The 26,259-nt window shown below is 32.1% G+C and overlaps 3 protein-coding genes across 3 annotated transcripts; 2 read left to right on the plus strand and 1 right to left on the minus strand.

The window, feature by feature from the left end:
* The first annotated feature begins 4,395 nt into the window (after positions 1-4,395).
* Positions 4,396-8,061, plus strand: LOC137830031 (26S proteasome regulatory subunit 6A homolog). The gene is made up of 10 exons (XM_068637115.2): positions 4,396-4,858; positions 5,004-5,120; positions 5,275-5,382; positions 5,578-5,769; positions 5,867-6,058; positions 6,495-6,613; positions 6,750-6,837; positions 7,095-7,214; positions 7,299-7,439; positions 7,766-8,061. Exons 1-10 carry the CDS (start codon positions 4,742-4,744, stop codon positions 7,841-7,843), a joined length of 1,272 nt encoding a protein of 423 aa, XP_068493216.1. The 5' UTR covers positions 4,396-4,741; the 3' UTR covers positions 7,844-8,061.
* Positions 8,062-9,297: 1,236 nt separating this feature from the next.
* On the minus strand, positions 9,298-11,258 carry LOC137830039 (translationally-controlled tumor protein homolog). The gene is made up of 5 exons (XM_068637131.1): positions 10,985-11,258; positions 10,332-10,405; positions 9,995-10,123; positions 9,745-9,902; positions 9,298-9,633 (listed from the first exon to the last, which is right to left on the minus strand). The coding sequence occupies exons 1-5, from the start codon at positions 11,010-11,012 to the stop codon at positions 9,516-9,518; spliced, it is 507 nt and encodes a 168-aa protein (XP_068493232.1). The 5' UTR covers positions 11,013-11,258; the 3' UTR covers positions 9,298-9,515.
* Positions 11,259-14,270: 3,012 nt separating this feature from the next.
* LOC137830040 (E3 ubiquitin-protein ligase RFI2) lies at positions 14,271-24,924 on the plus strand. The gene is made up of 6 exons (XM_068637132.2): positions 14,271-14,767; positions 20,515-20,684; positions 21,297-21,355; positions 23,156-23,181; positions 23,278-23,665; positions 23,964-24,924. Exons 1-6 carry the CDS (start codon positions 14,575-14,577, stop codon positions 24,433-24,435), a joined length of 1,308 nt encoding a protein of 435 aa, XP_068493233.1. The 5' UTR covers positions 14,271-14,574; the 3' UTR covers positions 24,436-24,924.
* The last annotated feature ends 1,335 nt before the right edge of the window (positions 24,925-26,259 follow it).

A 26,259-nucleotide genomic window follows, 5' to 3' on the forward strand; every position in this document is an offset into this window, starting at 1 on the left:
GCTTTATTCCCAATATATTTGTAACATTCCATGTAAACAAATCTTTATTTTTTTTTTCAAAATCTTGGTCAACTATTTCATCAAATCTTCATTCACCCAGTTGAATCATTTTTGTTTCTTCTTTCGGTTTTATTCTTTCTTTATTATTCATTATGGGATCTGAATCAACCATTGTTATTAAAGCTCTTTCATCTTCTCGACCTCTTGTTTTGCAAGATAGCATTCTCTTGTTGCTCATATATAGTTGCAATATTTCCTTTTTTTTGTTGGGAATTTCATAGCTAAGTGTGGTGTTGACACTATAGCTCTTAACTTATTCAACGAGGGTCTCCCCAAAAGAATATTATAAAATGTTTGCCTCCACAACCAGATATCTGATCTTGATTGTCTTTGTCACTTTTCCCATTCCAAATGTAGTTCTTAAATCTATGTACCCATTTGTATCCACCATTTCACTCGAGAACTCGATTATTTGTTCTCGGTGTGGCATAATATCTTCTTTTTTCAACCTTAATTTCTAAAAAGTCTCCCAATACAAGATGTCAACAAAACTTCATCGATCTACTAACGTTTTCATAATTGCAGATTCTGTTATTTATACAATGATCACCATGGGATCATCCTGATATGGATGAATTGTTTGAAAGTCTTTGTCAATAAACGTAATTGGCGGCATGCTTCTTTTCCGAGAGACTGAATACCCTATTCGAGTAATTCTCATGTGCTTATTTGTTCTCGCTTCTTCTTCTCCGAGGACTTTGACAAGTTTTATGGCTTTCTTCTCTTCTTTCCACCCTTTCATCTATTTTATCATATCTTTCTTCCCTTCTTTTCCCATACCTCCTCTCTTTTGTTCTGGGCTTCTTCCTTTTCTCGGTATCCCTTCATCTCTTATGAAACGTTTTAACTGCTCAACTTGGAACAATTCCTATATTCGGTCTTTCAGTGCTACACATTCTTTTGTATGATGACCATGATTCATGTGGTACTGGAAATGCTTACTTTGATCAACTCGTTATGGTGTTCGAGTCTTTCTTGGTGTAAGTATTATTTGTGTCGTTAAGGCCTCTTGCAGTATCCAGGCTCTATTGGTGCTTAATGGTGTGTATTGTGGGAATTTCGGTCCACAAGGCACTTCTCTCATTCTTCTATATTGTTGACCTCCCTCTCTTTCATTTTGTTTCTTTTCAACTACACCATCTCCTTTTATTTAATTTCTAAAATCCCTTAACTCCTCCATTTGCATAAACTTTACATATTGTTGTCTCAACTCATCCAAATTAACAATTAGCATTTTACAAAGGCTATGGGCGTGGTCCTGGCCTTAGCACAGTGATCATGTGATGCATTGTTACTTTGGGACTTAAATTTCATATACTCAATGCAACTTTTCCAAAGAGTTCCATGAACAGTCTAAGTGATTATTCTTTTTCTTGCCTTATATTGACTAAAGCAATTGAGGTGAAATGATGTCGACGACTTGTAGTGAACTATGCTCCGAACTTCTCAACAAGTGTATGAAAACAATCAATGGATAATTATGAAAAACGTGTAAACCAACTTAACACCGCCGGTTTCAATGTTGTTGGAAATACTCGACAAAGGATGACATTATTCCATGTATACAAAATAATTTATGTTGTGTATATCAGGATTTGTGCTTCCATCATACGTATCCATTGTCGGATTCTTTTAGTTATCGGGCAATGAGGTTTCCACAATTTCTTATGAGAACGACTGCTTTCTTATAGATGTCCCAAAAAACGTGCTTGATCTTTCTTGTCGCCTTCTTTGGGTTCTTTCAAAACTTGCTTCAATATTTTGATGGATACGTCTTCTCGGTTCAATAGTTTCTAAAGAAGTTATATTAAGAACCGATTCTTCATTTAATTTTTGTTTGATATAGGCATTTTTGGCCCTCAACATACTCATCTCTTCTTCATTCATTTTTTTTAAAGTTTTGAACTCCCTCTGTAGCTTCATAAGCATAGGCATTGATACAACATCTGGATTATTCTCCATTCCTCCTACTTGACCTCTCTTTCTGCTTGTCATTTTTTGACTTCAGTTAAATTACTTCGAGCCCCACAGTGGGCGCAAAAATGTTCTTACAGGACTTAACACAAAGTACAATAAATTCTCTTGTCTTCTCCTCCTCACAACCTTTCGGTTTCTTCTAGTGAATATCTTGATCAAATGGGTTTTTGGCTCTCTCTGACAGGTTGGCGTGGGCTCTCTCGGATAGGTTGGCTTAGGCTCTCTCGGACAGGTTGACTTGGGCAATCTCGGATAGGTGGATGTGCCTGCAAGGTGCTTCGATGATAAAATCATAATCAATTAGATTAAGTTGTGATCTCACTAAAAAACACTTTACTTACCTATTAATCAAGTCACCTATTTATACTACTTTTTATTGTGTTTTATAATATTTTAGGTTTAACAATTGGACGTTGGTACAATATCAATACTATTTTATTCTTTTATATTTTTCTAATTACGTTTGATTTTTGTGCGATAACGACTTCTCGATCTCTCGACCTTTTCGGCTAAGCCTTTCCAATATCATTAATGACTTTTTCATGGACAATACAACTATATTTAAAAAGTTTTTAATCTATAATTTAAAAAAAAAAATTTCAAACTCTACAACATATTAAAAAATTATAAACATTATCTATCTGAAATAGATAAATTTTATTGATTTTTAAGAATTATTACTTACATGTGTTAAATTTATTAAAATTAATATTTATGTTAATGAAGAGAATAAATAAAAGAACCATGAGAGCTTCTATATTTTTTATTGTCAACTAGAAGTAAATTTGTTCTTACAGGACCTAGAAACAAACTTATTTTTTTCTGGACTTGTAAGCTTTTCGATCTTCTATCTCGGGTTTGGGTTTTCGGCTGCACTATTCACTGATTTGGGCTTGCCTTTGGACACAAGTTATGGACTCTCACTCACTAAGTTGGGTCAATTGGGACTCTCGGTCTCTGGTCTCGGTTTTGGCTCTCAGGTAGGTGTATGTACTTGCAAAGGACTCCAATTATAAAGTCATAATCGATTTTAGTTAAATATCAGATAAAATTCACTCTACTTATCTTTTGGATTGATCACCTATTTATAGTATTCCTTTATTGGGCTTAAGACCTAATTGGACTTTTTTTCTTTGTACCTAATATTTATGAAAACTACCCGTGTTTGAACTTATGTAATGGACTTTGCTACAATATTTTACTATTTAATTATTTATTCATTTCTTATTTAATTCTTAGTTTTACTATTGACTTTTCTACTTTTCGCCATAGACAATTCATTAAAAATATCCTCATTTCCATAAAAGGTTTGGATTAATTGAAACAAAAGTATAAATATTAAAAATTTAAATATATAAATATTAAAAATTGCAAAAAAAGTACGAGGAAGAGAAAAAATTATAAAAATATAACTTGTGAACCGTGATTATAGACGAAAAAGGTTTTCCATAAAAGAAAAAAATATTGCATCATCCTTTTTTATATTAAATTACAGTGAAAATAGATTAATTGAAATTGAAAATCTGTGTATTTTATACTCATATTTATCTTTAAAAAAATACTTAGCACATGAAATAGAAAGACAAAGTATATTTACATTTTTGAAAGTCATGATGGCTACTTAGTGAAAAGATGATGGTCCATTATGTGGAATAAGTATTACTGTGTGTTTGATAATAAAAAAATGAAAAAACTAGTGAAAATTGCATATATAAAGGAGAGATTGGCCATTTATTTTAATTTAATTCTTTTCAAATTTATTTAATTATTTCATTTTCAAAAATTAAAATTTGATTTATTTTTAATAAGTAATACCAAAATAAATCGAATCCTAATTGAATAACAAGATGTTGTTGCTATTGTTAATATTTTAACGGATCTCATTAAATGAAATAACAGCAAATTTGTCCTATTGAAATTTTTTGTAGTTAAATTATTTAATTTTAAAAATACATAAAATCCATAGCATTTAAATTTTCCTATTGACCTGTTTTAAAGTTGATATATATATATATATATATATATATATATAAAATGTTAAATTTCTAAATCATTTCAATACTAACAAATTTATTTTTGAATTTTTTATTAGCATCATGTTAATTCAGTATTTTATTTTTTAAAATTAAATACTGATTTATTCTTAATAAATGTTGGGAAAATAAATTAAATAGCACAATTATTATTTTTTGTAATTTTTTTTTTAAAATTAAAAACATTAATATGAACCATCATTTTTATAACAATTTTTTATATTCTTAGTTTTTTCTTTCACCTTCCAATAAGATTCAAGAATAGAGAAAATCTATTCCACCGCCTCGGCATGCTATATATATATATATATATTCATAATTATTTATGAATAATATTTTTTTATTTTACATAGTACAGAATACGTAAAATATACCATAGTTGAATTTTCACCAATTTTAATAATATTATTTTTCAATTTTATAAATAATATAACTTATTCACACACACGTATACTTTAAATTTAAATTGATATCTTTTAATTCTATAAATTAGTTATGTTAATTCGTATTTATTTATAACCCTATAAATAAAAGCAGGGCGTCTTCTTTGTTGGAAACACTTTTAGTATCGTAGTTGTGGTTGGTTCTCTCTTTCATCTTTCCCCAAATTGTGAGTGTTAGTGTGGAATCGATTGGTCTGACATTAGGTTGATCTGAAAGACGCAATTGACATGGCGAGCGCGATGGTAGAGGATGCGACCTTCGAAGATGATCAGTTGGCGAATATGACCACCGACGACATCGTCAGAGCTTCACGTCTTCTCGACAACGAGATTCGCATTCTCAAGGTACAACCTTTTCTTTCCGTTTTGCATTATCTTCTTCTGTAACCCTAACCCTATCGATTACGCTATTTGTTTGCCTGTTCGTGTTCATCTTCTTGGCGCTAGGGTTTCTGGTTTTAATTGATTTTCTTTTTTGCCGTGGCTGAAGGAAGAGTTGCAGAGGACGAATCTCGAATTGGAATCTTACAAGGATAAGATCAAGGAGAATCAGGAAAAGATTAAACTCAATAAACAGCTGCCCTACCTCGTTGGCAACATTGTTGAGGTAGCTAGCTATGTTCTTTGTTTATCTATTTTGGATGTTGTATTGGGGATTCCTGGAGTTCGAATTCCGAATATTGTGGAATCGGGTGGAAGTTGTTTATTGATTTTTTTCAAATTCTTGTTGCGTTATTATGTTGTAATTGTTTTGCATCTAGATATTGGAAATGAACCCAGAAGATGAAGCTGAAGAAGATGGTGCTAATATTGATCTTGACTCGCAAAGAAAGGGGAAGTGTGTTGTGCTAAAGACTTCTACTCGACAGGTGAAATGGATGAATATTTTCATATTCTTGGCAAAGGATACTATCCATATTCAAATTTCAATATCTGCTGTTACTGTTTCAAATTTTGAGATAGTTGGTTTTGTTATGGTTATTTTTTCTTGTGCTTTTAGTGAGAAAAGATATTGGTACACTTTCTGTAATGTTGAGCTTAATAATGTTTTCTTTTGACGGCAGACAATCTTTCTTCCTGTTGTTGGGCTTGTTGACCCTGACAAATTAAAACCCGGTGATCTTGTTGGTGTTAACAAGGATAGTTACTTAATCTTGGATACCCTGCCTTCTGAGTATGATTCTAGAGTTAAGGCCATGGAAGTCGATGAAAAGCCCACAGAAGATTACAATGACATTGGTGGATTAGAAAAGCAGGTGAGCATTGAGTATTGCCTTAATATATTGAATCCTGTTTTTTTGGTGTTAGATAATGCAATCTCAGGTCATTCAATAAATTGGTCTTCCTCAACAGATTCAAGAATTAGTCGAAGCCATTGTTTTGCCCATGACCCACAAGGAGCGGTTTCAAAAGTTAGGAGTTCGTCCTCCCAAGGGAGTGCTGTTATATGGACCTCCAGGGACTGGGAAAACATTAATGGCCCGTGCCTGTGCAGCACAGACAAATGCCACTTTTCTGAAATTGGCAGGTCCTCAACTGGTCCAGGTATGACAATCTATATCTATTAATTTTGCAGTCTTCTCCATTATATATCTTTATCCATGAATAATTCTGTTTAAACCAACTAATTATTCCATTTTTTACGTGTTTGTAACTTTTTCTTTTATTTTTCTAATATGTGAATAATCAGCACATTATCCCATTGATCATTATTCATCAGTTTCTTTTGGATGAATTCTTCCTGTGATGTATTTCACCGATACTCATGATTTTACAAGGATTTCATACTAATTATTGGCTTATGTTTTAATGTTTGGGGTACTACCTTAACTTGCGTTAAATAGTCCGTTCATCCGACACATCTAATTACACAAGATTCGTTGCCTCTATCTCACTTGAACACTGCTACCTTTGTTGTTTGTATTCATTTGTATTGATGAGTTCTTTATTAGAATGATCTATAACAAGGAATAATTTGCAGATGTTCATAGGAGATGGAGCAAAACTTGTCCGTGATGCCTTTCAACTAGCAAAAGAGAAGTCACCATGCATTATATTTATAGATGAAATTGATGCAATTGGTACAAAGCGTTTTGATAGGTATTAACCTGCAATATTTAGATTTATATTTGCAATTGACTGACTACCCCCTCTCACTTTTGAGGTAGAGAGAGTGTGTTACTCAGTTAAAGTCTAGTGGCTCAGCAACCTTGATATATCTTGTGGCTGATTGCAGTGAAGTAAGTGGAGACAGAGAGGTACAACGGACAATGTTAGAGTTACTTAATCAGCTGGATGGTTTTAGCAGTGATGACAGGATTAAGGTTTGCCTATAATTCTTGTTATCTATTTTTTTCTGATTGATTTCATCAAAGTATGCTTGTTGTCTTCAGGTAGAGAGTAAAAGTACATATACTTTTTAAATCCAATGTTTTGGGGCTGGTTCCATAATTCTATAACTTCCATTTATAACAACTTAAACCGTGGCTATATTTAGTTGTTGGCACCTAATTTGGTGGATTTTTTGTTCAGTTAGGCAATAGGTTGAAGTTCCATTTTCATATATTCATGTAAATTGCAGGTGATAGCCGCAACAAACCGTGCAGATATTCTTGATCCGGCCCTCATGCGTTCTGGTCGATTGGATCGTAAAATTGAGTTTCCACACCCAAGTGAAGAAGCAAGAGCTCGTATTCTCCAGGTTTTATGTCTTCAGACTTTATCTGCTGACTGACATGTTTTTTGAACAAAACGATTACTAACTGCTCTTACTTTGATATTTTAGATCCATTCAAGGAAGATGAATGTTCACCCGGATGTCAACTTTGAAGAACTCGCACGGTCCACAGATGATTTCAATGGAGCACAACTGAAGGCTGTCTGTGTTGAGGCTGGCATGTTGGCTCTACGCCGTGATGCAACTGAGGTTTGTCTTCTTCCAGATAGGCTTAACTTAAATAACATGAACATCAATGTTTGAAAGAAAATTAACACCGTTATTAGTCTGGGCGATAGTACTGGTTGGCATTGTTGTTATGAGCTTTTCTTATGAACACCAACATAATCCTCTCCATTGAACCCCAAGTTGGAGCGATTCAGATATCTATTATCATAATTATTGCCAATCTCTTTATATTTTTTTGCCTTTCTGGTTCAATTCAGTGCCAAAGCTGCTGACCAGGTTATAGTTTTGTTTTTATATATTTTACCTGGTGTTGGAATGTTCTTGAAATTTGTTTGTTTCAAACGTAGGTCAACCATGAGGACTTTAATGAAGGTATTATTCAAGTCCAAGCAAAGAAGAAAGCAAGCCTGAATTATTATGCGTAGGCTACACAGTGGAGCAAGCTTTTTTTTTTTTTTTTTTCAGTTTACAACGATCTATGTGGATGTTTTACATTTATTATCCTTTTCTTATTCTTTTGTCAATCTGTAACCGTATGATATAACCTACAGCATTCTATAATCATCGGATCTTTTAAAAATACAATCTGATCGTCAATTTGCTAGTAGTAATACAAATTTGATCTGTTTGCCAATGTCTAAAATCTTGTTCATCAGGCTAGTATGATATTTGTTATGGTAAACAAACAAGACTTGTGAAACTGTATATAATCAAAAAAATTAGTTCATCCTTTGGACTTATCATTTTATACATCAATCGATTCAGGTTGTTTTCTAGCGATCGAGCAAGTAGGTGTTTTGTAAGTTAATTTTTTATTTCTATAAGTAATTAATAACAATTAGTTATATAATTATGTGTTTTTCTTTTGAGACTTTTAGAATGTTTAAAATTCTAAACTTTGATGTCATTGTGATATAAAATATGATGTGATGAAGACATTATATTTTTTCATGAAAGAAGAAAATACCGTGTTCAGATATTAGAAGAGTATTGATTTGTGATGTTCTATGGAAAATGACAATTTTGACTCAGTATCTTGGAATCTATAGATGAAATATGAATTTGTATGCGGAATTTGGTCATAAATTTACTTCATATGAAGATGAATTTTTTTTTATAGATATTTGATTGAATTTTTAAAAAGAATGATATGAAATATGAAATAATTATAGATATTTGATTGGATTTTTAACATGAATGATATGAAATATGAAATAATTATAGATATTTGATTGGGTAGTATCTTTAATAAATTCTTTTAAATTTAAAGTTTCATTTGAAAGGTTTTAAAAATACTAACTTATCATATTTTTTTACTTGTGGTTGCTTGTTTTTAAAAAACGTGCGATAGTGTTTTACATATAATCGAAGTTGTATGTAATGAGGAGCAAAGGAGTTAATAGAAAAAAATTTAACCAAAATCTGAGTCTTTTTGTTATATATCTTAAATTGGTATATATATAAATATATATATATATCTTTTTGTTACTGTTTATTACTTTTATTTTAAATTAGGAACAAATAATAATTAAGCAAGAAAATAATTGTTATAAAAGTTAAAAAGGTATCAACATATAGTTGGTTCAATCGGTATTAGGCTCTATCTTTTTTATGTAAGGTCTTAAGTTTTAGTTTTGTTGATGAAAAAATGTAATCAACAAAAAAAAAATTAACTAAGAATAACCAGACAAGTTTACCTTACATATACTATTAATTAACGAAATCTACGATATCTAAGGATGTTCATGTTTGTAAGACTTACATTCAATTCAAATATAAAGTTAACACGTAAAACTTTTACCTTTTTTTTTATTAAAAACTTGAATGGTATTTATCTATTAATGAATGCTTGAATAAATAAATCTTAAAATAAGAAAAATTACAAGCACTATAACTAGATAGGTTTCACTATAATATTAATTAACAATAATAAGTTTAAATCTAGAATAGAAAATGACAAATAGAACAATGAGTCATAACTAGAACACATGTTCCTCTCGTAACAACCAAAATAAAAAAAAAGGGATACAGATAAAGCTCTCTCATAACATAACCAAAACTAGAAAATTCAAAACATAAAGACAGTATTGCACGTATTCAGCACTTGATTTCCTTCAAACCGTAGGCAAAGTAGATAAAGGTTGGATTAGTGGCTCCTTCTTTGTAGTAAGCAAAGACAAGGCTTCCATCGTCATGCATACTCTCACCCACAAAACTGCCACATTCATCACAGTAAGAAACCATTTATGCATAAAGAAAAAAACAATGTAATGAGGGTTAACAAGCAAATCCAACAGAATAAAACCAAAGAAGATGAACCACATACAATTGAAGGTCTTTCAGCTTTGGGAGAAGGAACTTAGTTGCTCCTTCAATGTGTTTCTTAAACAACTCTTGCTTCTCTGCCTCTAATTTGGGTGTCAGCAACTTTATGTATCTCTTGATGAAAGTCACAAATTGCTTTTTATCATAAGATGGTTGCTCCTGAAAAACAAAAACTAATAGATGACTTAACCATTTGTTCTGCAGAAGAAATCAGCATATGGTTACCAAGAAATAAAAAATTCTCCTTTTACCTGAAGCCTGAAAGTGTCAACAATATCAACCACTTTGACAGCTTGATCGTCAACACCATCATCGTCCTCTCCTCCTTCTGCAGAAGGGTTAGCACCAATATCTACATTAACTGCTCCTTGAACAACCCACTGACAAAACACACACATTATTCACATCAGAACACACTCTTTTAAGTACATTCTCTCGGTTGAAAGTTATTCAAAAATATAGAATTCGGTGAAAAAGTGGATTAGAGAGTGTTCTTAGCAATCTCCCTTAACATATGTTTGGAGAAATTGAAAATAAAGTATGCAAAGTAGCAGAGATTCCAAATTATGCAGATCATTAACAACAAACCTTTCCTTCCACTTCCCACAGCATTCCATTCTCAATTTCCTTGTACGGGAATGAGTCAGACAGAAGCTCATCACCTGAAAATTCATCAACAAACAGAAGTTTACAAGTTAAAGCCATTGAAAATTATGATCAAATCAAGAAATCCTCAAGCAAGGAAAGCAAAAATCTTAATCCCTAATCAGCAAACACACCATCTGAAAATCAAAACCATCTTTAGGCCATCAAACCCGTTATCATTAGGGTCTAGGGATGCATGCAACAAGTGTAGCACTTTTCAAACAAAACAGAATTTACACTTGCATCACAACAAATACAGCAATTGTCATTTAGAACAACGGAAAACTCAAAGCTAAGGTTACAGACAGTATTAAAAAGGCCCAAACTTGCAACTTTGTGGCACAAAAACTCAATTATTCAAACCACTTTTGTGGCAGAAACAACATATAAATCTCAAAATCTTCCCTGCACAAATAACTCACCTTCCTGCAAAGAATTATTAGTCTAAAGAAGAGGAACTATAATCAAAGTGGGTCACACGAATAATCTCAAAAAAATCCCAAGATATCCAAAACTGCACAAAAGAAGAAACCCAATAGGGTGGCAAAGGGAAAGAAAGAACAAGTTCTGAAATTGAGAGAAAAAAAAAATTATACCTGTAAGAAGATCCTGGTAGACAAGCATGGTTACAGTTGTTGATGTTGTTTGTCTCTGATTCTAAAAGTATAGGAAGCAAAGCAGAAAGAGATTGAAGGTTCGGGAAAACAAAGAGAGGTGGTGAGGTTTTATAGAATGATTGGTGAGAGGTTCATGATCTTTATTTTAGATTACAAAAAATAGTTCCTGATTTTTCTCATGAACAAATCCTTCTATCATCCCATGATTCTACTGTTTTATCTTTTCCTACTTCTTATTGTTGGATTAAAAAAAATATTAATTTTAACAAAATCTAAACCATATAAATATATTTGGATATCTTAACAAAATAAGGGAATTATAATTTGAATGTAAAATTATTTTGGTCTAAGTACATACTATTAATCCTTATTTTAATCTTATGAATATCTTTTCCACGTTATAAACTATATTTTGTTGAAGTTCGGTATGTAAATCAGGAAATATATATATATATATATATATATATATATATATATATATTTTTTTTTTTATTTTTTTTTTTTTTTGATGTTTTGAACCGCTTGAGTATAAAATGGGAAAGAATATTAGAATAAGATATCTTTATCTCTTTTAAGTTCGATGCTGATTCATATTATTTTATCTCTTATTTATTTTTGTGAAGTTTAGTTTTATTATTTTCATAAATTTTAGTTTTTTAGTATATTATTGATCATATATATTGAAATAGATAATTTTCATTTTTTTTCAATTTTTTATATTGATAGTTATTATATTTAGATGAAAAATGTATCTTCAAAATTTATCATTGAAAATATAATTATTATATCTTAAGAATTATATTAGCTCAAAGTATAAAATGATAAGGTTGATTTGATTACATTTTTATTGTTAGTTCAGTTTTTTTAAAATCTCAAACGAACAATAATAAACATAATTAAAATTTGAGACCAATGATTACATTTATATTTATATAAATTAATGATTAGTAAGAATGATTATAATAAAATATATGTGAATATATGTGTGTGTTGTGTGGTATATAACTTACCCCATGAGATTATTATTAGCTAATAAATAACTATTTTATATATGGGAGGGAATATTCAAGAGATATATTCTTTTCTAATTTTGCATGACATAATGTTAAATGAATGACGAAGTCGGGTAAGAATAAAGAATAAAGGCCAAACCAAAATGTTGACCACTAAAAATCGGTATTTTTTATGGATAAAAGTTCTGTATGGATAAAAGTTGGGACAACGTAGGTTGTCCCACCTTGCACAGGTTCGTTTTGTGTTTGGTTCATTCCGCACACGAAGTGCGGATTTGTTTCGCTATCACGCCTTGCATAAGAGGTAAATCGCGGGCTTGCAAGCCAACTCTCATAAGAAAAAAATATATTTTTTTCAAAAATTAAAATTTTATTAATTATAAAAAAACTTAATCTTACTATTTATTTTTTCCTATATATATATGTAAATATATAAGAGTGTCCTATCAAAGTTTTGTTACAAAATATTTTAATGAAGATGACTAATTTTTTAACTACGCTATTGAAATCTCTTATTTATATTATTTTCTTATTAACAAATTTTAAATATAAGATTCTACTTAAAATTAAACCAGTGTCACTCTTAATACTAGCTAATAGACCATTCATTTTTTAGTACATTAAATAAAATAAAGGTCAGACTACATTATATGATTTTCTTTTACAAAATAATAATAATAATAACAAAAAACACTTAAAATGAAAAATCCCCTATATAAAATGAAATTGTCATCTCTCGTGTGTATATGTTGCAACATGTTAAGTTAGATAAAATCACATTGAAATTAGACTTTTCTTAGCTTTTACTGTTTTTTTACTTTGTCAAATACATTTTTTTCAAAAGATTTAACCTAACTATTAAAAAATTCTCACCTAACTTCTATGTATTTGTAAATTTTTACTTTTTTTTCTTTTTCTTTTTTTAACGCATTATTCTTCTCTTTGATATATATTTTTTCCTTTAATTACCACTTGAACAATTAGAGTTAAAGACATAATATATATATATATATATATATATATATATTAAAGATCTTACACAAAACAAACATTACAATTATATGCTCATGACAATTTAACCTATTTTCATCTTATAAACATTTACCCTATCAAGTGTATAATGTGTAATATCATAAAGTATTTTACTTGCAAATAATTTAGTAATAATCACAGGGTTTGTCAAAAATAAATTGTTGAACAAAGAAAAAACAGGTTTACATAATTTTTTAATGATTTATTAATTTTTGTTGCAAACTAATATTGACTAGTTTACTGTCCAACCATCTGGTATATATTATACTTGTCATCCACTTCACACTTTATCTCTCTCTAATTTAATCATATATAATAACAAATTTTGATAGACAAATTAAAGAATAATTCTTTTTTTTTATCAAACATTGTTATCACTATCTTGAGTAATTTATCTCTCCATTTAGTCAATCTTTCCACATTCATTATCATAAAATAATATATAATATAAGGTTATCCAATTTTTACAAAATTATGGTTAATGTACAAATCCATACATAAATATTAAATGTATAACTTTTTTTTTACCTTTTTTATTTTCCTCCTCTTTCCTTATTTTATATTTGTTTACTCATTTCTTTTATTTTTTTTCCATGTGTGTAAGAATAATCTATCTTTCATGTAATCTCTTAACCACCCACATATAATGTTTATTTTTATAATAATCCACAACCACATTCTAAATTTTGTAACGAATTATTATTTTGACTTTAAACAATAATATTATGTTCTCATAACTCCTTTCTATTTCAAATAACACAGAAAAGAGGATGGCAGAATTAAAATATACTGTGTATACCAAATAAATATTTGATAGAATTAAAGTTTATTATTATATTACAACTTAAAGTATGTATTTTGATCACTAGATCTATATATTATTTATTACAAGAAAACCAAGAGGGTAAAATATTATTTTTTTAAAAATAACTTACAGTCAGGTTGATGAAAATTTTATTTATACATGTATGTTACTCAAGAGGGAACAGTTATTGGTGTAAGAAAATATAAAAATAATCTAATTATAATGATTATTTTTCAAAATAAAAATGTTTTGTTGTTTTCTGTGCATTGCCAGAAAAGAATCATACATTGACATATAGAAATGAAATGCATATATTTGTAATCATAATAGAGGAGAAAACGACATTAGATACAGCAAAGAGGAATTAAAGAAACATTTAGAGTTAAAGAAAATGAAAAAATAATAATTTAAAGTCAAAGGAAGGTGAAGACACCGCCAATGAATCATAACCGTCGGTGAAGTTGATTGGACAAGAGTGATCAGAGTCAGAGGAAGAATCCAACGATCCCCAGTGGATTGAATGGAAATAAAAAAAAAATCCAAAAGAAATTCATTCAATCTTCTTCTGCCCCAAAACGCAGACCAAACCAAAGACTTCAGATCTCAGATTACACCTTTTCCTTACTTTTCTCATCCCTGTCCTAACTCGGACAACACAAATTCAATCAAACGCAGTCGTTCGTTCTTTCTTCCTCTTGTTCCGATTTTAGGGTTTTGTAATGGGTCTTGGTAACGACGAAGAGGATGATAATAATAACAATACCAATAGTAATAAGGTCGTAGACGACGGAGGAGATGGTGGATGTGGAAAGTCTTTCGCCTCGGTTCCTTGTTCCATTTGCCTCGAGCCTGTTGCCGATAATGGGGATAGATCCTGGGCTAAGCTTCAATGCGGTCATCAATTTCATCTTGGTAACTCCAATTTCTCTCCCTCAGTGTCTGTAAATGCGATGACTTACATATTCCTTGAATTAGAATGACACAGCTTAGGCACTTGTGCATTCATAAGCCGATGCCTCAATCGATGTTAGCTGCAACAATTGAGATCTAGAATTTGGAAGGAAATTTGGTTTCCGTTTCATAATTGTTTTAATCATCGGTGGATGCAGATACAAGCATATAATCATCATCATCATCATAATAATAATAATATAATATCACACAAACTATTCATGACAACTTTTTATTCTCGATAGTATGTTAATTGGTGTTGAGGTTCTAAAGCCAAGGAGTTTTGGGGTTTATGGATTCGGATTTGGTTTGTTGATCATTTACTTTGAATGGAGAATTGGAGAGCATTTAGGCTGGATATACTATTGTTTTGTTTTTAAACTCTCATATTCAAACAAATTTTGCAATTTTGATTCATTACATTTTGTAGTTTAATGATGGCGGTGATTGGAATATCCGTCTTGCTACAGCCAAGTTAGAATTTATGATGATATTTTGGAAATCTAGATCAGTTTCAATATTTGTAACCTGGTTGGAATTCATGATTATGTACGGAGAAGTTGGACATTGTCTTTGTCTTGATGAATTGTTTTAAAAAAAAGAAAAGAACTGACCTTCTGAGTTTGTCTAACTTTGTATAGCTTTGATGAAATTTCTGCATAACACATGTAACTGCTCACACTTAACAATTGCTTTAAATAACTCCTGTCTAAAGTGAGCAAATTGGGAGTGTGTGATTTCATTGACTTGGTCTTGTTGAGGCGCAGTATGTATTAACTGCTTTTAATGACGGTGAGAAAATCCAGAGGGTGTCTTATTAATTGCTTAACGACAAATATTGTGACATTTTGACTAACTTTCATAAATTTGGTGGAATTTCGGCGTAATACATGTAGTTGCTCATGGTTAGCAGTGCGTATTGACTGCTTTTAATTAGGTCTTGTCAACAGTGAGAATCTCCAGTGTGTGTGATTTCATGTTTTGGCATTGTTGAATTGGTTAACCGACAAAAAATGTGGTGTTTTTGACCTTTTCCTTAAATTTAGTGGAATTTCTGCATAATATGCTTGGTTGCTATTGTTTAGCAGTTACTGTGCTTGTTTTTAATAGGTTTTGTCAACAGTAAGGAGATCAGGAGAGTGTGATTTCATTGTCTTGGTCTGGTTGAATTGGTTAAATTTGGAGGAATTTCTGCATAATGTAGGCAGTCTTTCCTGTTTAGCAGTATATATTGATTGCTGATAAAAAAAAAATCGATTGCTGTTACTTAGTCTTGACTGCAGTGAGGAATTCCAGAGTGTGTGGTTTCTTTATTTTTCAGTGGAACCCAGTGAGGGTATATTTACCAGAGCTATATTAACTTTTTTCCCGAACAGCCGATATAATGTTGTACATGATGTAAACTTTCCCTCTCTGAAACTAAGAATTAAGATTCTGTTATGCAAATATCAAATAAAAAAATAGAGATGCAGGAAGCCAATGGATAGATAACCCTTATTTTATTGTTCAGGTGCCATGTCAAAAAGAAGTTTCACAATTATATTGGATAGAGGGGATCTGAGGGGAATAGGTTCCACATGTGTATATGAATCAAATCTTTCTATGATAATGTCCAAATTGTATTGGATATAGCACCCCGACAGTTTTCTAAACAATATTAATGAATTATTCTTATTAAACCTAAAACTATAATCCTCTTCACTAGAGGAAGCATTTTCAATTGGTCCTTATATGGATGCTTATTTAGGAGAGTGTTATGGTTTGGGTTGAATTAGCAGTGGTCATTTCAATGTACACTGTTTCCTCACTTGGCATCTTATTCTGAGTTTAATGCATCAAGGTGAGGTCAGCAATGGATTTTATTAAAGGCTTTATAAAAATATTAGAAATAGAATCACTTTTGTTGTCATTGTTGGCGAATATCTGGATTGAAGGAGGTGCTTACAGTTTAAAGTATTTCTTAAAAGTTAAAACTAAAATTCACAATTTGACACTGTCAATTTTGTTCTCATTGTCACAAGACAAGTGAAAGACTCTATGTGATTCTATGATCAAACAAATTCAATCCTTGCATGTATACACTTTGAAAGTAATTTCACATGTCATGTTAAATAAAACGGATAAGCACATGGGTTTCCCTGAGTTTTGTGCTAATTACACTTACACCTGTCCTGATTGAAAAATTGCACTTATATCCCTATACATATTGGCACCTTCTGCATTTTAAAAGAATACACACTCCTGAGTTTTTTTTATTTATGTTTTGGTTCATGCGGATGGTATCCTTCAAAATTAGAAGTAAGTGTGGTGCAAAGGAATTAGGTGTACTTTTGAAATCAAGACTGGTTTAAATAGATGTTAACCTCATACGAGATTATTGTAGATATCCCTCAAGAATGTTATTACTAGTAATATATTTTGTTATTTTTTTCCAGTTTTTAATATTTGGCATTGTTTATAAATTTACCCTTCCAATTTTGATTTATTTGATAATGCAAGCAAGTTAAAGTGTGGCCATTTGGTTTTAATTGTAAAACATCATATATTAGGTCCATGAATATGTTTTATCTTCATCTGCCATAAGAAGAAAACTTTTGGTTTTGAAGGGTGGACAAAGCACTAGCTGTACTTAACCTTGTGCGGATCTTGAAATGCTTCTTTAGTGCGTGCCCTGCATTTAATACTTCTATCAAAAACCGAGTTGTGTGAAAAAAATACGACATTAACTCATGGTTTAAGTGTTAGATGTTGTTGGTTATACTTTAGCATTGGATGATTATGGGGCTGATTAAGTTTGTACTAATATTATCATTGTAAGCTTAGTTTCTGCATACAATTTGCGATTTCATTCACACATTGTTTTTATGAATTGTCATCTTTGAAAAAGTATATTGCATTATTCATTGTTCCCTGTCGTACTAAGAGCTTTTGTTGCTATGCATGTACTATTAGTATTGACTTTTAATAACGAGAAAATTGCAATCTGAAGAGAGAATAGAATGATTTCATTGAGGATTTGAAAATAATATTAGATAGGTATTTCTAGCATAGAACAAGGCTGCGTGAAGGAAATAAATCACCCCTAATAATCAGAAATAATCTCCTCACAATCAGGTTTAGCTTCCTGGACAGACTCCTTTACAAAATCCTTTGATTCAAGGGATTTCAAACTTGATAAACTGAAATGATTTACATCTAATTTACAATATCCACATTTTCTGCTTCATCCCCTCTCCCCCAGTTTTATTAACAGATGTTTTCCATTCTTAGCTTGGTAAATGGGTCATTGAAATTGGGGCCTTTCAGCCTCTTTGCTGGACATCAGCTATTTGCTGTGTGAATGGAACACACTAGGTTTTCTTTTAGCTTTTCCATGGTGAAGTGTGAATAAGTTGTCTATTTCAACATGCTTTGTCCTATACTCCTATCATGTTTGTAGGATTGAGTTATATTAATCGCCAACTTCTGGTTATAATGGAGCTTAATGAGACCTACTAACTTGACTTCCAAGTCATCTAGGATAACTTTTATCCAAAGATGAACGAAAATTCCTTGAGTAATAGATTTTGAATTTTGATTATGTAGATGATCTAGCTATCATGTTGTGTTTTTACTTTTTCATTTAACTAAATTTTCTTGTAGGAAAGTGCAATATGTGAATCTATCTACTAGTGAACCTGTAAGTCTGCATTAGTGTTATAAGAACCTTTGGAGAACCACACCATAAAAAGGTGGTTGTTGTAGTTGGAAAGCCCAACAAGGTCTAGTTAACCCTACATTAAAATCCTATACATCAATTGCGCGACTCAAGTCCTGTACCAACTGGATTCTGACATCCCATCACACTCCATAGCTGTCTTACGATCATGTTGGTTTGTTATGCACTTTCCCTTTGATTACTTTGGTGAGTAGTGCAATACCAATGCCATCGCCTATTTAGCTTGTTTGCTGTTCAAAAACATGTTGGAAGCTCATAAAACCCTGCAGTCCATACTAGAATCCTTCAAATGGGGACAGAACTCCCATACTTTGCAATTGGATCCTAACATCACTTTTTAACTATTCTTGAATAGGACTCTATTTTTCGGTCTCCCCTGTGAATTGTGTAAACTCTGTATGCAGATTAAAGGTGAGGTTCTCTTGGGTCATGCATGAATTGACTAATGAGACTTATTGAATACCTTTTGGTTGTTCAAGAAGCTCACTTTTTTCATCATATATCATTGGAAAATTCTTTTGAGAAGAAATGTTGGGGAGAAATACTTATTTTGATTTAAGGGGATATCAGCAAATATGTACCATTTTTTGGATTAGGGGTCAGAGACCATGTAACTTATTGAGTGAAAAATTAACTTAGGAAAACACACATGACAGCCTGAAGATCAAGTTTGCCTCTATTGGTTGTGAATATGAACAAAGGTTGTAGACCCAAAATACTGTAGGAATAAGTCCATTTAAGGTCTTGAAGTAAGTATTAAAGCTGTTTAAGATCTCTATGTGGCTTTTGTGGGGAGGTTTATTTATCATGTACAAGACTGAAAATAGCCCGTTCCTTCCTAATGAGATTAGAAACCTTTCTTTGAAGGAGAAGAGCTCAGTTTTTTGTTGAGAAATTGCTCATTTTTCCTCTTGGCCTCCCCATTTTGCTTGTGTTTACATATGAGGAATCATGGATATTTCCTTATGATTAAGGAGACAAAGTTTGATAGAAAGGATAATTCATTCCATTGTCTGATCTGAACCTTGTTATTGTGAACCCTAGTTGATTTTTAATCATTGAGTGAAAAATTAGTATAAAAGTAATCACATTTTTGCTTGAGAAGATGAAATCTAGTGACCTCAGTCATCACTGCTCCCCCCAATCCTTGATTTTTCAATGCAGTTTCTGACATTTTTCCTTTTAGTCCCTTGATCTTTTTCAATAAGTACACTGCAAATTGTCAATGGTCTCCTTCCACTGGTTCTTTACATGATTATGGAATCCTCATTGTCCCACACATTGTATTTTTGGTCTTTCTTATCTGGTCTCTGCTCAAGTAGATGATTACCGCATCGTTTTCCCTTGAGATAGGTGTGAAGAATCTGGGACCATTTGAGATAGTTGTTTCCGTTGAAGCTTCTCAGTCTTATCTGCAAATCTGGAATCCTTGATTGGATTTAAATTGCTTGATACAATGGTCTTAATTTCAAATCCTGACATGAAGACCCTATGTTTCCTAAATCAAATATTTTTTTATATGGAAAGTTGGGTCAATATGTATGGTGTTTGGTTTTTATGTGGTGGAATTTCATATCCTTGTTTGGAACGTTAGATGAGACATAAACATGTAAGTCTTATTTTTGAAATAAAAGAGTACAATTTAATGTCACTTTTTGAGTTCACCTTATCGGTGGAGAATGATTCTCTTTTAGGGAGAAGATGGTATGTTGTGTCCCTCCTTCCCCTTTGTTAATCACTTTACAAAGGGGCAAAAGGAGCACTCTTGTATCTTCCTTTGTTTTTCTTACACTGCGCAATAATAATTCAGTAGTGGAATATAGAAGAAAAGTGATTTCATGAGTTTTTCTTGCACTGATCAATAATACTTCAGTAGTGGAATATAGAAGAAATAGTGATGTCATGAATTTCTGCATGCACTGATTTCTTATTGACAAAAATATATGCATTAGTAATATTCTTATGCTTACTATTGATTTACATTATTTAGATTGCATTGGTTCGGCATTCAACATAAAAGGAGCAATGCAGTGCCCTAATTGCCGGAAGATTGAGAAAGGTCAATGGCTTTATGCTAATGGTAGCCGGTCATATCCAGAATTTAGCATGGATGAGTGGACACATGACGAGGACCTTTATGATCTTAGCTACTCTGAGATGGTAAGAGGGCTGTTAACTTATTGTTTGTGTTTTAATTTTATGCTTGCACCTGAGCGTTGGCTTGCATAAATACTCCTTTATTGATTAGGTTTTTATGTGTGTGTTGTGTGTGTGCAGGAGAGAGACAGAAATTGCAAACTTGTTCTTTACTTGGTTTTATCAATAAGTTATTCTCTGAATGTCTTATTGGGATTTGGGAGGGCATTTAATTATATGCTACATAAAATTGTATGAAATTATAGACCAAAAGCAAAAACATAGCTGTCTACTACATTTAAGTAAAAAGGGAAGCTAGTTAATATTATTTCACTATGTCCTTTGACCTTATATGAATGTGAGCTTCCTCTGCCTTGTGCCTTTATTCGTCTACTTTCATTCAATCTTCAACTCTTAGTGTACCGCAAAGATCTGCTGTTAAAGTTTTTATCCATTTTCCATGTACAAGTTAATAAATCTAGATGAAATTCATTTTCCAATTATTAGTTAGTAGTTTGACTTTGACTTTTAAGGCTGAGATTACCTCTTGTTTAATTGGAGTTATTTCTTTTTATGTGTATGGATAATATTTTGCTCACCATTTTGACTACTTTTTTGACTGCATGGTGTTTGCAGTCTTTTGGAGTTCATTGGTGTCCTTTTGGCAACCTGACTCGACTTCCATCATCTTTCGAGTAAGGCATACAAGCTAACATCTATTTTGTTTCATAGACTTGGACTTTGAAATTTTTTGTATTCTTTTGTTCTTTATAGTGTACTAGTGGAAACGCATACACAAACACATACCATATCTGACTTTTATTAATTACATTGGTGGTTTCACATATATCACCTTAACAATTATTATAATAAAGGGTTGCTGCAATGGGAAGCGATACACTGAAGTAAAATGTTTTTGTTTTAATATGGAACATAATTAAGTTCATTGGAGTCAAATTTGGTTAAAGCTACTGATGTTATCAATAAATCTGAACTCTGAAGTCCTTGCTATATTTTAAACACTATTTTGGCAAACAAGAAAATTATTTTGCAAATACTAGTGGAAATCTTGGGTAGCATCACAGTTTTGAAGGTGGTAGTGTCAGTAAAATTTAAAGCTTGTTTCTGACTATGTGTTTGGTTGTGCATTGGGAGTTAAAATTGAAGCAACAAATACTTGTTTGAGTTTTTTGGGAATTTAGCATGAAATGTGGATAATGGATGAAGATCCAAACACAAACTTAGTTGCTCCCTTGAATGTTTGCTTACGTGGAACTACTTTATTTCCAATTGTTTAAATACAGAATATGACTTCCGCTGTAGTAACTAGCTATCCCAGACAATGGCATTCATCGAAATCATAATGTATCTGTCTGGTTTTGGGGGGTTTATTCTATAACCCCCCCAAAAAAAAGGAGGCTCTTGTCCGTAGCCTTAAATTTTGGTGGGTTAAGAATTGTATTTTAATTTAAAGCAAGGATGGATACAAGATGGGCCTTTTGTTAGGATCTATGTTATGAGGAAGGACATGATTCATAGGGGATGTGTACCAGTTTCTCTTAAAAACAGAATAGCTACTTCTTTTCAGTAATAAAACGGAGAAGGGGAGATGACTAGAGTCAGTTGGGAGTTGTGAGATGGAAAGAAATTAAGAGGGTGAGTTCAGATCTCTATAATAACTAGTAAGGTTAGGAATTTTTTGTACAGCATATCTATTCTGTATCTGATACCGAGGCAGAGATTGATCCTCTTTATCAATAACAATTATTGTTTCACATATACTTTATTTTGTAATCCAGTTCTTTCACCTTGCCCTTTGCCTTGGCAGCCTTGCCACACCACCCTAATAATATCTGGGAATGATGAACTTTGAAGCAAGCCCCTTCCTTTCATCCTTTTTCTTCTTCTTTAGTAATGTCATTGGCTAATTAAGTGCGTTTGAGATTGAGTACTCTTTTGCACTCCCAACAGGAGGCCCAGTTGTTCCTTTATGTGGGGCTTGTGTTTGGCAATATTTCAGTATGTTTCTTGTGACTGCGGTTGCAGCCAAAATGAAGACCTGTCGTATACTTGTTAATGAATTTACTCTTGTTGTCTAGGTTGTTGTTTCATCATACAGTCATACTTCTAATTTGTTGAACCAAGAAATAGGTATCCTACCTTTATGAATGTGCTTTAATTAGATCAGTAAATGGATTCACCCGTGAGGTTGACTTTCCTTGCCATGTGAAAGGGATAACAGAATAGTGCTATATATTTTGTACTATGTCGAATGCAACCCAAGTTGAGTATTGTCTGTTCAACATGCAGGTTGAGGATGGGGATGCGTTAACTGTGCATTTTTAGAAACAATTTTTTTCTTTGTTGATGAATAATTGTTTTACCTTTCAATGCTAAATTTTTAGGCATTTTTTAAGAGACTTTTCCCCCACACTCATTAAAGGAAAATAGTAGCATGTTTATTGAACTAATATTTATATTCCTGATTTTTCCAGGGAAGGGGAGTTTTCATCATCTGCATGTAAGATCCCTTTTATAGCTCATCACCCTCCTCCATTTTTTAAAATGATGTCTGCATGGCACTGAATTCTTAATTTACTGGAATGATGAGATGCAGATCATGATGTATTGGGACAACATCCTATATTTGCTGAACATACAGCTGTGTCATCTGCCAGTCATCCTTGCCCGTATATTGCTTACTTTGGACCAATACATCCATCCTCCTCCAATTCTGGGGGAACTGTATCAGAGGCTTCAAACTTCAACCATTGGAATGGTTCATCTGTGCCCAGTGACATACCAACTTCATACTCATTTCCTGCTGTGGATCTTCATTATCACAGCTGGGAACACCACTCCCCTCCTTTCTCCACAGCAAGCACTCGTCTAGTTGCTGCTGATCAGTCATCAGTATCCCCTGGTAGTCAAAGGCCAGTCAGGGGTGGTTCAGACGTACCAAGATCAGGAGGATCTTTCATGCATCCCTTTCTTGTCGGTCACAGGTACCACTACTGAGTTTCCTCACGATAGTAAATTATATTTATTTGCATGAATTTAATATTTGTTCAAATTTAATATGATTAGTGAGCTAAACATAATATATATATTCAGCTTATGACATTAAATAAACAAATGATTTTTGGTTAGAAAAGATAAAAAATTATGGATATCGGAATCATCACTAGCTAGTGGATATTTACACAGGTCATAAGTTTGATTTTCCATGCACTTTTTGGGGTTACAACTTCCAATGCATTAATTTTTGCACTTGTATAACTTTCAATGCATTAATTTCTGCAGTTCTGCTGCCAGAGCGGGGAGCTCGGTTGCTTCTTCAATGATTCCTCCTTATCCTGGTAGCAATGCTCGAGCTCGGGATAGAGTTCAGGCTCTTCAGGCATACTACCAACCACAGCAACCTCCTAATTCAACCACAATGCGGACACCTATCACTACTGGCTCCCGACGGTCCAGCAGTCATAGTGGATCAGCTCAATTAGCACCAATAGCCACATCGCCAGACCAAAGTGGTGGCTTTTTTCTTATCCCATCAAGTTCATCAGGGCGCAATTTTCAAGAAGAAACCCATCTACCAAATCACTTCCATGCTTGGGAAAGAGACCACTTGCCTTCTTTGTCATTGAGCCATGTTGATAGAGATGCAGGTTGGAGAGCATACCACCAGTCCAGCAGCAGATCAGATCCCGGTACCAGGTCCAGTAGCTTTCGTTTAAGGCACGGATCAGATAGAATGCCTTCACAAAATCGGTAATACACTAGTATCCTGTTCACTGTGAAGCAAACTACCATTATTATGGAAAATTATGTATGCTTTGAGAAATGTTATATATTGCTTTGGCACTTCAGCCTTTGGGTCTGTCCTGTCATGACAGACTATATACTCTGGCTGGCCTTGGAATTGATTTTTCCGACAGCCACCAGTGTGATGGACATTTGCTTCCTCTTAGTTTATTTGCCTCCGTGGGCATAAAATAAACGTTATATCTAGTTGGGGGTATCAGGATTTGGAAGAAAAACTGGGCCGTTGTTATTTCAGGTGATGAATCAAGTGGATGAAGGCAAGTGTGGTTGGATTTGTAGTGGGTCAACTATTTATGTTTGATAACGATGCTCATGCAAATTCTGTGTATTGAGAATACAAGTAATTTTACTTCTACCCATTGCCAAGAGTGATTTGTAAACTGTTGTGCAAGAATTGAGCCAAAAGGTAATGGAAGTTCGAAAGCTGGTTTTAAAACAATAGTAGCAGTAGTTATCTTATAAAACATTACAGCATGTTACAACCAACGTGAAGTGGCGTCTATAATAAAATATATTTAGCTTCTGTAACTTTTTTATAACTCGTTCTTGCAATCCCAAAATTTTCCAATGTCCTTAGAAAGATTTTTTTTTAAAATAAAATAAATCAGTTGCCTGTACGATGCACGTTTTGCAATATGCCTATAGTTGTAAGTTATACATATTTGTCCAATTTATAATGTTTTCACTGTGTTAACACTTCAAATTCAATGCCTGTGTTTATAACTGGCTAAAAGTATTATTTTAACTACTATTATTTTACTAAGAACCAGAAATTTGAAATATTTATGTATGTATTGTTGAATTTATAACTATCAAGTACAAAATTAATGCTATTTAAATTAATCATTATATAAGAAAAAACATTTTTTTATAATTATAGGAAATATTCACATATTCGAAGGGTATTAAGCTATGTAACATGGACACTGACATGTAGAATGTAGGACAGGTAACTGACACGTAGAATGTAGGACAGGTAGACACGAATCTATATATTATATAATTATAAATTATATAAATTGACAATAAATATTTATGCGCACTAGTATGTTTCAGATTTTTTTAAGAGCAGGAAGATATTTTTCATGATTGGTTCAAAAGAATTTGTTCCTTTTTTTATAATCATAATAAAAATTTATACAATAAATTTAATTTTTTTAAAAATTATTGTATTTATCATTTTTTAAATTGTGTTCGAACTGTCCTAGAATTGTCAGAAATTCAACAAATATTTTTTGAATTTAACACTTTATTGATAAGTGTCGTACAAGTGTTGATATACGTATTTCTACGGATACACCATTTAAGAAAAATGTTCAAACTTCATAAGTATTAAGTAAAACATCTACTTTTATATTTGGGAAGGCGAAAAATTGTTCTGTATTAAATATAATCGCTATTTAAATTATTTAATTCTATGACTTTTTCTGAAATAGAATTTAAATTATCTAGTTTTATTGATTGATTCATCAACTTCATTAACATCTAGAACTTCCTTTTATCTTTGTTTATTTATCTTTCATACTTTATTTATCTTTTATCTATGTACCCTTACCATTTTTCCTCTGTCCGTCACCCTTTTTAACAGAATCTAGGTGTCATCTAACATGCTAGTTTCCATGTACTGTTTTCTTTCCTTTTTCCCCCTTAATAAATTGCAGGAATCCATAAGTTTGTTTTATAATAATTAAATACACCCTAAAAATTTATTCTGCCCAATTAAAAACACTTGATTTAGTCTCTAAAAGTTGACTTAAAGTAATCTAATCTTGAA

Source organism: Phaseolus vulgaris, chromosome 7 (assembly GCF_051622355.1).
Source record: "Phaseolus vulgaris cultivar YP4 chromosome 7, ASM5162235v1, whole genome shotgun sequence".
In the NCBI taxonomy this organism is placed as follows: domain Eukaryota; kingdom Viridiplantae; phylum Streptophyta; class Magnoliopsida; order Fabales; family Fabaceae; genus Phaseolus; species Phaseolus vulgaris.